At 41.4% G+C, this 13,347-nt stretch overlaps 1 protein-coding gene across 6 annotated transcripts in view; it reads right to left on the bottom strand.

The window, feature by feature from the left end:
- The window catches only part of APP (amyloid beta precursor protein), a 313,643-nt gene that overhangs the window by 26,184 nt on the left and 274,112 nt on the right, over window positions 1-13,347 (bottom strand). For all 6 annotated transcript variants that reach the window (XM_069549724.1, XM_069549735.1, XM_069549746.1 and 3 more), the window contains one exon: window positions 6,124-6,345. In XM_069549724.1, coding sequence (XP_069405825.1) covers window positions 6,124-6,345 — 222 coding nt within the window. The remainder of the gene's footprint in view (window positions 1-6,123; window positions 6,346-13,347) is intronic.

The raw sequence follows: 13,347 nt of genomic DNA, 5'->3' as shown, positions 1-13,347 counted from the left end.
GTGCTTTGTTTACTGCTGCATTATAGCTAAGTGAAAATGGACCAGGGGGCTATTTCTCGATGCAATCACACACATCCGGTCTTACAAGACCTCTTGTGCCTCTGGAGGAATACTAGAGCACTCTGTGCAGACAAGCTGACTCCTGGCCACAAAGACTTTCCAGTAGCCACTGCATTTTCTGGATCTTCAGCCTGGCCTGTTCAGGGAGTCATGCAAATACAGAACAGACACAAATGCTATCAACACAAAAGCTTCCAGCCAGATGATTTCATGATCCGTGAGAACAACCGTTTTAGGAACAACAGCCTCACTTCGGTTTAGCCATTTCAGTTTTGTGGCTCAGAAAAACCAGAGAATAAAAATCCCCAAAGGCAAATTGCAGCTGGTCAAAGAGCTTAAAATATTGGAAAACTGTTCTGTGACACACTTATTTTTTCAATATAAATTAAAAGAATGCCTGGGTGATTGACCCTCTGTGTGGATCTGACTGATTGTTCTTGAGAAAAACAACAAATTCTGGTAGGCCTTTGAAGCTCTGATGATGATAAGGATTGCAGGAATAATGAAAGGAAATCCTTTGAGAATTTTAGATATTTTCACTAGCCCTGTATAGGAGCACATGTCGGTAAGATTAGCTAGGTACGAGGCTCTGGGGAGAGCGAGAAGAGGAAGATGGGGAGAAAAAGTGAGGTTTTAGGACTATTATATGGTCTGTTACATTCACTAATTTTAAGACTTACATACAGTAAGTCTTCTAAATATGAACCTTTGAGTGGCAAACTTTCAAAGAAGTGAATGTGTGGTGGCATACTGAGTCATGCCAGTTAGCTCACATGTCTGGGGTACACTGTGCAGGCGGATCCTCTACAGGTGGCTGTGCTTTTCTGTAATTTACTGTGCAGTACAGGACAGAGTTCAGTAGGACAGTATCTTTATTTCAAGCCCAGGATGTCCAGAAGCAAGTGTAAAAGCAGCTGGTCCTACTGTACTTTTCAAGGTACTGTGCTGTAAGATGAAACGTGTTTTCTTTTTTTGTTTGTCTGTTTTACTTAATTCAGTGATGTTTACTTTTTACGTACTATGTGTCACTCAATCATGCCCGACTCTTTGTGACTCCATGGACTGTTGCCCACCAGGCTCCTCCGGCCATCAGATCTCCCAGGCAAGGATACTGGAGTGGGATTGCTATTCTCTTCTTCAGGGTGTCTTCCTGACCCAGGGATCGAACTTGTCCTCCTGCATTGCAGGCAGATTCTTTACCATCTGAGCCACCAGGGAAGCCCCTTTTATGTATTATTTGTGTGAAATGCATTATACATCTATTACAGTACAGTACTATATAGCCAGTTGTGTTAGTTGGGTACCTAGGCTAACTCTGATGAACTTACGAACGAACTGGATTTACGAATATGTGCTCAGAATGAAACTCCCATTCGTATGTAGGGGACTTAATGGATACTGTTTAGGTGATAGGGTGACTCTCCGAGACAAGCTGTAAAACTTCTCTAATAAGGTCCCAGTTCTACTTTTTTAAAAACAAAGCTACCACTGAACGTTTCCTACATTTCAAGCACTTTACTAAGAGCTTTTCATACCATCTTATTTAATGCTTACACCCTTTGAGTTAGCAATTATTATCAACTTCATTTTATAAACTAGGAAATAGTCAGAGACACTTTGTGACTTGGCCCAGATCACATAGCTGGAATTTAAACTCTGATGCACAGCATTCTGGAGTGTGGGATGGTGGGGAATGTGGAGGTCTTTTGGATTGCCACTGTGATAGGCGGGAGGATACTAATGGCATTTAATAGCTGGGGACCTGGGATGCTAGACGGAATGCACAGGGCAAACTCATACAAATAAACATTGTCCTGCATCCGACACAGCTTCCTAAATTCCTGCTGCACTTTTTGTGGTTGTTCACGTGAGTTGCTCAGTCGTGTGCGACTCCTTGTGACCCCATGGACTGTAGCCCACCCGCTCCTCTGTCCGTGGATTTCTCCAGACAAGAATATAAGAATACTGCAGTGAGTTGCCATTCCCTTCTCCAGGGAATCTTTCTGACCCAGGGGTCAAACCAGGGTCTCCCACACTGAGGGCAGATTCTTGACCATTTGAGCTACCAGGGAAGCCCTGGACATTTATGTATTGATGATTATGTGAGCCCAGAACCTAACTCAGCTTTACGTGTAAATACAAATCATTTTTGCACAGTTCTTACTGTAACCTGGATCTTCCCAGAGCCCACCAATGGATAATATGAAGAAAAACTTCAATTCAGGACCTCCGTATCAGTCTGCGTCTATATTTGTTACATCCATAAGGGGGCAGACTGCTATGTTTTCCACTGGTAGTCAAGCCTGAACACTTATTGAAACATTTACTTTGACGTCCATTATATTGACTAACCCCCTAAACACTGTCAGCTCATTTTAAGATTCATTAAGAAGACTTTTTAACATTTAGAAAAGGAGGGTTGGTCTGATGATGGTGAAAAACAGAACTCAAACTCTGAGATCTTAACTATTATTGCCTCTAATATTCTTCTGCAAGAGTTGGCTGTTATTCAATAACTTCCTTATTTAATAAGAACATTAGCTCTTTTAATGAAGCCAACAAAGGTCCGTCTAGTCAAGGCTATGGTTTTCCCAGTAGTCATGTATGGATGTGAGAGTTGGACTGTGAAGAAAGCTGAGCACTGAAGAATTGATGCTTTTGAACTGTGGTGTTGGAGAAGACTCTTGGGAGTCCCTTGGACTGCAAGGAGATCCAACCAGTCCATTCTGAAGGAGATCAGTCCTGGGTGTTCTTTGGAAGGAATGATGCTAAAGCTGAAACTCCAGTACTTTGGCCACCTCATGCGAAGAGTTGACTCATTGGGAAAGACTCTGATGCTGGGAGGGATTGGAGGGAGGAGGAGGAGGGGATGACAGAGGATGCGATGGCTGGATGGCACCACTGACTCAATGGGCGTGAGCCTGAGTGAACTCCGGGAGTTGGTGATGGACAGGGAGGCCTGGCATGCTGCAATTCATGGGGTCACAAAGACACGAATGAGCGACTGAACTGAACTGAATTGAGGCAATCTATTTCCCAGTCAGATCTCCAGAGGCACTCAATCACAGACTTTGTCCAACTGGGTATCAATCTTGGCAACACTCAAGTGTCCTGAGGTATGTATTTAGTCCATTGCTGTTCTGCGATATTGCCAAACCATTTTGTACTTGACCCTGACCTTTTGGATCAGTGATCCAAATAGATCACTCTGGGGGAAAGCCAGGATAGTAAGTCCAGTGTTCCTTCTTTGGATTAATTTGCAAGAGAAGGAGGGGGAAAAAAAAAAATCACAGTATGCTTTCTAACTTGGAACAACACTTAATTGTTTCTTGCTTGATTTGGGAGAAGTGTTAAGGGGCAGAAGAATAGGATGACAATGAGAATGCTGACCGTGGCACCAGGGGCTTGATTTCAGAAAGCCGCTCTACTGAAATGAAATGATTCTTTTCGCTATTTCTACATAACAGGAACAGTCACTATTTCTCCTCCCCACCCCCTGCTTTTTTTTCTAAACAAAATCAGTTTGGTTACTATTTACAAAGTTTAACATAAGAAGCATGTTTAAATAGAATGTATGTAATTTTTAACCGTGATCATGTATACATATATGAATACATATAGGGTCAAGATCGGAGAAGGCAAAGGCACCCCACTCCAGTACTCCTGCCTGGAAAATCCCATGGATGGAGGAGCCTGGTGGACTGCAGTCCATGGGGTCGTGAAGAGTTGGACATGACTGAGCAACTTCATTTTCACTTTTCACTTTCATGCATTGGAGAAGGAAATGGCAACCCACTCCTGTGTTCTTGCCTGGAGAATCCCAGGGACGGGGGAGCCTGGCGGACTGCTGTCTATGGGGTCGCACAGAGTCGGACACACTGAAGCGACTTAGCAGCAGGGTCAAGATAAAATACTTAGGGCATATGAAGGCAGATTTATTTAACTGTTGGTATTATTTATGCTATTAATATAATAAATGCAAAGTTCAGTTTCCTTCATTAAAGACAACCAAGGAAACATGTAGGCCGATATTCACATATGAAGCACTTAAGCTCTTAATACTTGATAGAGAAAGGGAAATTTTGAAATTCAGAGAAGGCAACACCTTCAGGGATTATTGTAACTTTTTGCTGTTCTCTACTGTGCTGTGTGGAACTATGCACTGCACTTCTTTGTCTTCACTAAATTTGAAGAGTTAACATAAACAGGGCTACAGTATCTTTATCTTCATTAAGCTTTGCATGATTCACATTTTTAAAGGATATACCGAATATTACAACAAACATCAACGCTAATATCTGTGAATTAATTTCACTTTGCTGCTAATTCAGCTTCTGTTGTTAGCTTTCTAAATCTCTTCCCATAAACTTTACCCATAAATAAATTACAATTTATAGTCTCTATTACTTGTGTGTGTGTTCATAAAAATGATTTAGGTAAACTCTAAAGTACGTTTTGTCCTACTTTTCCAAAATCAATATATAACTGAAAATATTAAATGGGAACATTTCATTTATGGAAAATATATACTTAAAGATATGTGAAAGGTCTTAAATTATAAGCAATTGATAGGCAATTTCTTTATAATTTTAGAAGCACACTGGAGATAAATAAGTTCTCAGTGGCAGGGGTAATTTTTAATAAAAATAATCTATGTATTTAAGTTTTTCTGAAAAAAGCTAAAACCTGGACATAAATGACAAACTACACATTTAACACTGGTATAAAAAAGGCATAAAGGACTATAATTTGCTACTAAAGTTTGTGAAACCTCATACATGTTACCTATTTTTCTGTCAATTAACCCGTTATCTTAAAAGAAAAGAGGAAGTCTTCCGTGTGTTCTATTTACAAAATGAGATTGGACATTTTTTGCAAACAATTCTCATTTGAGATTGAGTGATGAGGATTTTAAATGACCAAAATGTATTTATCTTTAAAAAAATGACACAAGTAGCATTCTAGTAATAATACAATTTCATAAGTCACCCAGCTCTTTGATACTAAATCTCCTTATATTTTTTCCATGTTAGAATTGTTTTTATAAATGGTAGTCTTAACTACTTTTACATTATAAATAACACTGCTGTTTGTATCTGATATTATCAAAAGGTACCTTTTTCCAAATGAATAAAACAAATTTGTGGTGATTACCCCTCTTATGAGAGCAGTCTATATTAAAGATTTTTTGCAATGGTTCTTAAAAAAAGTTTCTCCAGTGCACTTAAGGTCTAAAACTGGATTTATATTTAGTTGGAGGAGCGACTGACTGTATTTTGAGGTATCCATACTACAAATATTCATATTACAAATATTGCCATCAAAAGTCGTTACTTTAACAAAGAAGAATCACAGATAAAATCCTGTGTTCTTGAAAAACAAACTATTAGTATCTCAAAATCAAGGTGTTCCCCTGTTTGAAATTTCACACTTCTGAAACATGTAATGGAATAAGAACTAAAAAATTCTCTCTGCCCAATAGATACTATTTGAAAAGTTTTGCTAAGAAATCCCTGTGAAAGAGTATATATATAATCCATTGTACCAGTTTATTGACAGGGAAAAATCTTGCTTCTTTGAATTATCAAAGGAAGTAACATTTAGATTAATGTGCTTCTTAATTTTGACAAATGCTTTGTATTTAACTTTCTAAACCTCAAACTGTGTTAACTCTTAAGCAAAATTATATTTCATGATCTGAGTGTTTCTCTATCTTTGCCTTTCACATTTGATGCAATCTGAAATTTAATGCACTAAAATAAATAACTGACAAGGACCTTTTGGGTCCCTTTCAAACCTCCATTTATACAGGCCCCATCGAAATTTCTCTGTTCACTGAATGAACTGCGATTTCCGTAATTCTATCACCTGTTTTCTTTGAAGGTGGGCATTTGTGGCCACTGTCTCAAGGACACTAACTGGGTGCTGTGCTTTCATTCCAGAACCAACAAAACACCTCTCAGTGAGAAAGCATTTAAAACAATTCATATAGAAATTCACCCTTTAGGAATGTGAGAGAGATTACATACGTAGCAGACGGTTGTTCCCTCTTGGGCTTCTTACCTTCATTTTCCGTGTTGGCGGGCACAGAGTCAACCCCGAAAGGATGCCAGGGCTGGAGGTCGTCCAGGCTGAACTCGCCATTCACGGGAAGAAGCTCCACGGTGGTTTTGGTTTCGGTCAAAGACGGCATGAGAGCATCATTGCCGTAGCTGATCCTCGGCTCACTGATTATGTTGGCCAAGACATCGTCCGAGTAGTTTTGCTCTTTCTGCAGCAGCTCATCTAAACCAAACAAAAGCCACATCTTGGGTAACAGCAACAGTTACAACAGAAGCAGCGGCAGCGGCTACCACTTCCTGTCTGCTAGGCACGACTGCAAGGCACAATTTTATTTACGATGTGGGTACTGTTATCACCTCCATCCTATAGACAGGAAAACTGAGGCACATGGTAGATAAGCCACTTATACAGAATCATAGCTAACAATGCCCAAGGTAAGATTTGTGCCCTGGGAGGATGGCTTAGACCAAGGTGGATGCTCTGACCTGGTGCACCACTTCCCCCAGTGAGAAACCTGGAATAGTCCTTCCCTCCAGACACAGGTAGATTCTCCTAGTCGACGGATCGCAGAGGAATGGAGAGGATGCTTCGGTGGGGTGTTTGCAGTGCACTGGCCTCAGTAAGCCAGGTATAGTTTCTTTTAAGCTGAAGGACATATCTAGTGAGTTTCTGGTTTTTCCATGAACATGTGTAAGAACAAGAAAAGCGTAAGTAACAGGCTGCCTGCTTGCTCCACTCCTGAACAGTTCTCATTGTTTTGCCTTGAAAACAATCTGTCTTCCTCAAATGCTCCCAGGGGCTGCACAATATGTGTTCTGAGGCAGCAAAGCAACAAGCCCCTAGCCCTGCTGGTTGTGGCCTTGCAGACATGAAGCTCTGTGCCAGCCTTCTCTTCTATGGGGTACACAGCCCTGCCTGGCAACATTCCTCACGGGCTATCAACCCAAACATCCTGTCTTTCTCCTCTGCTGCTTCTCCTTTCAAAACATACTATCAGAGTGTAAAGAACCCACCTGCCAATGCAGGAGCATTAGGTTTGATCCCTGGGTTGGGAGATCCCCTGGAGGAGGGCATGGTAACTCATTCCAGTATTCTTGCCTGGAGAATCTCATGGACAGAGGAGCCCTGCGGGCTACTGTCCACAGGGTCACAAGGAGGTTGGACATGACTGAGTGACAATAACAACAAGGGCGCTGTCACGGTGGTAAATCTTACATCTGTGCTTCATAAAACACGCACAGCATTTCAGATTGCAGCAAATCATGGTGTTCCCTCATTTCTCTTTTATCTCTAATACCGTTGGCAGGAAATTTCCTCCAAATGGCCGCTAAAATGTAGAGAGCCCCATGGTGGTTAATTTTCCTGGTTTATTATATTCATTTTCAGAAAATGAAAGAATGAAATATTCAAGAAACATTACATTTTCAGTAGAGTGAAAAGCACTTAGACGTGAAAGACATTTTTGGTACCAAAGTAGAAATCCACTTTTCTATTTCAATGTGACACAGGAGATTTAGAAACAGCCCCCTCTGGTCATCTCACTTGGAACAATGAACTCAGCGTGGTGTTTATAAGAGGAAAAGAGGGTGGAAATGATGGATTACCGTTAGTGGGAGTAGGATTCAATTCTGTGATCATAAAATGTCTAAGACAGCCACCTACTTCTTGACATTATTAAGGGCTCAGGTTTTTACCAACTGTTAACACAATTCGTACCAAACAATTCCTCCTATGATAAAAAAACATCCAGAACTAAATGCAATTATCTTATTGTTCAGTCTGAGTGAAACTTTATCTTTGAATTTTATGGTCAGACTGATCACACAGAAACCACACTTCTACTATGTTGGTGGCCCTGATGGATAATCTTTTTATCTGAATTAATTTATTATTTTATTACAGCACTTTGATGGCATATATTGGGATTTCAAAGCTTTTAAGCATCTACATTTGCCAACTGCTAAATTAAACTAAAAGACTAGGCACATTTCCCTCAAGACTTTATTTTTGTAAAAGCTAATTGTTACTGCCCAAAATTACAGCAGTTACCTCTGTAGTCAAATATCTTCTGTAATACCCGATCGAGCTTATGAGTCTTGTAGTTAAAAATGGAAATATTTAACTAAATTCAGTGATGGTAATATTTAACCTACAGTTTAAACAACAAAAAGAAGTTTAATTTCAAATATTCAACACGCAATCAAACCCACTGTATGCTGCCCTGTCAAAAATGCTTTGAGGATATGTATCAGGCATGTGTGTGCGTGCGTGTTAAGCCACTTCAGTTCTGTGCTAGTCTTTGTGACCCTATGGACTGTAGCCCGCCAGGCTGTTCTGTCCATGGGATTCTCCAGGCATGGATATTGGAGTGGGCTGTCATGCCCTCCTCCAGGGGATCTTCCTGACTCAGGGATCCAGTCCCCATCTCTTATGTCTTCTGAATTGGCAAGTGGGTTCTTTACCACCAGTGCCACCTGGGAAGCCCATATCAGGCATACTTCTAGCAAATAAGAAAAACAAAACATCTCACCACATAGCTGTCATTAAAAATATTTCAAATATGTATTTGTTTAAAAAGCAACATCAAAAGAGATCCCTGGCTGATTTCATCTTCAAATGACTAACATATTTTGTTCTGGGAGAAGCAGTAGACTTCCATGAGAATTTATTTGGAGAGATGTGGCCTCATAAAAGTGAAGGAGGAAACAGAACAAGCTCTGTCTTGAAAGCAGGACTCCATCTTGGGCCGGACTGTGGACTTTGAGCTACATGCCCAGTATCTATGGAGATGACATACCAACTAGAAAACCAGGCCCCTGGAAAGAAGAGCCCCAGGGATCTCCGTTGCCTTAAAAAATACCCTAATTAATACCCTAATTATCTGTGCAACCAAACAGAATCATACATTCTATTATGCTTATTCGGGTATGACCACAGGCCTATTGATAATCGTCCACTGTTAACTACCTAGGCTTAAGGCATATGATCACGGTTAACTTTGATTGTATCTTTCTTTTTCCTTTATTCAGATTAGTTTTAGGGACCCTTATACATTTAGGGTACATAAGGTTTTCACAAAAACTGGTCGGGGTCCTTGGCTAAGAGGAGACTCTGCCTTGGGCCCGCAGGTATACTCAACTGCACTCCAATATCTGCATTGTCCTTCTGAGTGAGTGTTTCCTGGAACATGTGGCTACAACAAAAGGACTTCTGAAAAGGAAAGAGATGAATCCTAGGTAATTCATCTAATGCTCTCCTTTTAATGATTAACCCACTTGCCTAACTCCTCCTAAAAGTTTTACTGCCACATTTAAGGTTTCATGAAAATGAACTTTATAAACATTAAGTCAGTTCTTCTACAAGCTTCAGGTGTAATTACTGAACTACCTTTTCCATCCTTTGAACACATTTGGGGCAGGGAGGAAACCTCCGTTATACAGAGGAGGTCCAACTCTTGTCTTTTCCCCTGTGAAACACGGCTAGTAAAGGTCAGATTTGGAGACTGGTGAACACACCTAGGCTTGCTGGGTTTTCTTTCATATAGAATTGAACCTGCATCGTTGTTAGCATTTCCCTCCTATTTTCTGGTTCTGGTGGAAATAGACACATTTATCTACAGCCTCTCCTCCAAATGGAAATTTCTTTTCAACCTTGTCTAACAGGAGAGTCTCACCTGATTATTTCTTACATTTTAATAAATAATTACTTATATATCTGAAAGCACTGAGGACTACACCTCTGAACAATGCATTTACCCTCAACCCCACCCTTTGCAACTGCCACAGATGCAGCGGCATATTTATAAAAAGGATGTAATTTTTTCCCTATTGAGAAGCTCTACTATAAATCTGCTGTCATCTGTGCTAGGCATTTTGCCCACACCAAGACTATGAGATCAGATTTAATTTTCCAATCACAGTCCATGCACGTCTGATTCATGGTTTAGCATATAACTACCATGCTGTTCACTATATTGTACTTAACGTGACCGGGCTTCCCTGGTGGCTTAGACAGTAAAGCACCTGCCTGAAATGAGAGAGACTTGGGTTCGATCTCTGGGTTGGGAAAGATCCCCTGGAAAAGGCAGTGGCAACCCACTCCGGCATTTTTACCTGGAAAATCCCATGGACAGAGGAGCCTGGTAGGCTACAGCCCATGGGGTCACAAAGAGTTGGACACGACTAAGCGACTTCACTTTTACTTTCAACGTGACCATGGTCTCTGAAACTCCCTAAGCTTTGCGTTCCTTATCTATAAAATTAGGGGGAGTTGGATGGATGGTCTTCGTAGTTTCTTCACTTTGAATCCCCTTATCTTGCTATGTGGGCATCCCCCAAGAGCTTGTTGAAATCATAATCTCAGGTTCCAGCCTGAGCTAGGGAAACAGAATCTACACATTTAACATGGTCCCCAGGCAATTTTTTTAAAAAACTGTGAAGTATAGTCCATCTTCAATATTATATAAGTTACAGATGTATAATATGTTGTTGTTCAGCCGCTAAGTCATGTCTGACACTTTGTGATCGCATGGACCGCAGCATGCCAGGCTCCCTGGTCCTTTGCTATCTCCTGGAGTTTGCTCAAATTCATGTCCATTGAGTCACTGATGCTATCTAACCATCTCATCCTCTGCTGCCCCCTTCTTTTGCCTTCACTTTTTTCCACCATAGTGTTTAGTTCAGTCACTCAGTCGTGTCTGACTCTTTGCAACCCCATGAATTGTAGCACACCAGGCCTCCCTGTCCATCACCAGCTCCCGGAGTTTATCCAAACTCATGTGCATCAAGTCGGTGATGCCATCCAGCCATCTCATCCTCTGTCATCCCCTTCTCCTCCTGCCCCCAATCCCTCCCAGCATCAGAGTCTTTTCCAATGAGTCAACTCTTCGCATGAGGTGGCTAAAGTATTGGAGTTTCAGCTTTAGCATATAATGTACAATATAGTGATTCCTGATTTTTAAAGGGTATACTCCATTTACAGCTACTATAAAATATTGGCCATATTCCCTGTGATGAATAGTGTATTCTTGTAGCTTATTTTATACCTAATAGTATGTACCTTTTACTCCCCTACTCCTATGTTGCCCCTTCCTTCTTCCCTCTCCCCATGGTAACCACTAGTTTGTTCTCCTTATTTTGAAGTCTGCTTTTTCTTTTTTTTTGGTTATACTCACTAGTTTGTTGCATTTTCTAAATTCCGCACATAAGTAACATCATATAGTTTGTCTTTATCTGACTTATTTCACTCAGCACGGTACATCTAATCCCAGGCCAGTCCTAAGCACATTACAGTCTGACCACTGCTATGAGGTATATCCATACAAAGGCATCACTGCACAATGGCCTCAGCATCCCCTTCACAGAAGACAGGCCTCAAAACAAAACAAGGTGTCAAAGATGAGTATGGCCCAGAAACCATGTCGCAGAAGAAACCTGGCTGCCAACACACCTGCAAGGCAGTTCATAAACCCAACCCACCCTATGGTCTTCAAGCTACCATCACGATAAAATTTTCCTGAACCAGAAATCTGCAGGAAAGACTATGAATTTCTCCCCCCGACTTTTTTTTTTTTTTGCCAGACTGTTTGTCAGGCAGGAAATTACATAGGAGCCAGAGCAGGAAAGTGTTCAGGAAACAGGTTATTGTTATTCAGACGCTGAGAAAAAGAATGTACCTAAAAACCAAAGGACATCCTTCCTTTCTGCGTTCTCCCCTAAGACCGAAATTACCTCTAAGCATGGACTGCCCTGTAGTTCAATGGAGCACAATGTGTCTAAAATGCTGATTTGGGGGAGAACCCTGGTGGTGTTCAGGTGATTGCTTGCCAAGGCTGGGAGGTTAAGATCACCGTGCGGCGCGTGTGCAACTGTGTCAGGCTATAACATCTTTTTTTGTTATCTTTTAAAAACATTATTTGTATTTACCTTTTTGGCTGCGCTGGGTCTCTAGTTGCGTCACGTGGGCTTTGTTGCTGCAAGGATCTTAGCTCCCCCTGTGGTGGTGTTTAGTCGCTCAGTTGTGTCCGACTCTTCATGACCCCATGGACTGTAGCCCGCCAGGCTCCTCTGTCCATGGGGACTTTCCAGGCAAGAATACTGGAGTGGGTTGCCGTGCCCTCCTCCAGGGGAGCTTCCCCATCCAGGGATCGAACCCTCCTCTCCTGCGTCTCCTGCACGGCAGGCAGATTCTTTACCACTGAGCCACCGGGGAGGCCTGCTCCCTTCTCTAGGTGAGACCTTACCTGTCACTTCTGCCGTGATGGTCTACCCTCAACAGCAGTTTCTCCTCTCCTCCACCTCCCACATTTTTAGATTTCCTCTTCTCTGATAGACCGGCCTAAATATGAGTGCTACATGAACAATCATCAGGTTTCACTGATTCTGAGTCAGATTTAAGATAATTTAGACCGCTTTAGATCTTGAGCTATTTAAAGTCAGTGGTGCCATATGTTCCAACAAGAGGAAAAAATGAGGTATATTATCACAAAGCGATACTGTTCCACAAATCTAGTTTTCATTTTGACCTCCCAGCAAACTGGGTCAGTCCTCTTATTTTTAGCTACACTATTAATCCCAAAAAATCTCTCACGGTCTCAAAATTCAGACTCCACTGTCTGAATCAGGGTTTATTTTTCTTTAGTGGTTTCTTGGACGCGGATTTTACATGGAGCATGCTTTGTCCACTTATGGCAACAAAGTATCCTCAGGGAGATACAGACATAGCTGCACGTCATATGTGAGAACATTCCTTATTGCAAGTGGTATTTTCCTGAAGTATCATTTGTTTCGCTTAAGATGGAGGATACAGAAGTCCCCTGTCAAGAGAAATTTCCTTTTGACTTTTGAACAACATAGATCAAAGAACTTAGAATTTACCCACGGCCATCAGAAATCAAGAGATTTCTGATGTCAATCAGGTTCCCCGGTTTCTAAACACAGAGTGAAGAGTTCCTTTTTATGTTTACTTGTGGAACTTGTGCCAACGTCCTGATTGTATTTCCGACTACATTAGGAGTCTTGGTCCCGCCTGGCTGGGTAGTTGGGAGCCTAAGCAATCCTTCGGGGAAAAAATATTCTAAAATGTAGCCTAAAAACCAAGTTTACCTATCACAGGAAGAATCTCGCAGTATGCTGTGTTGAGGCTGTGACTCGCATATATAAAGAAATGTCCTTGCTTTGAGGAAATAACCTGTTGTGAAAAATTTAGGTGTAAAGGGCCAAGATA

This window comes from Ovis canadensis, chromosome 1 (assembly GCF_042477335.2).
Source record: "Ovis canadensis isolate MfBH-ARS-UI-01 breed Bighorn chromosome 1, ARS-UI_OviCan_v2, whole genome shotgun sequence".
NCBI lineage: Eukaryota > Metazoa > Chordata > Mammalia > Artiodactyla > Bovidae > Ovis > Ovis canadensis.
Note: the sequence above shows the minus strand (reverse complement) of the source record. Positions and strands in the feature narration are given on the sequence as shown.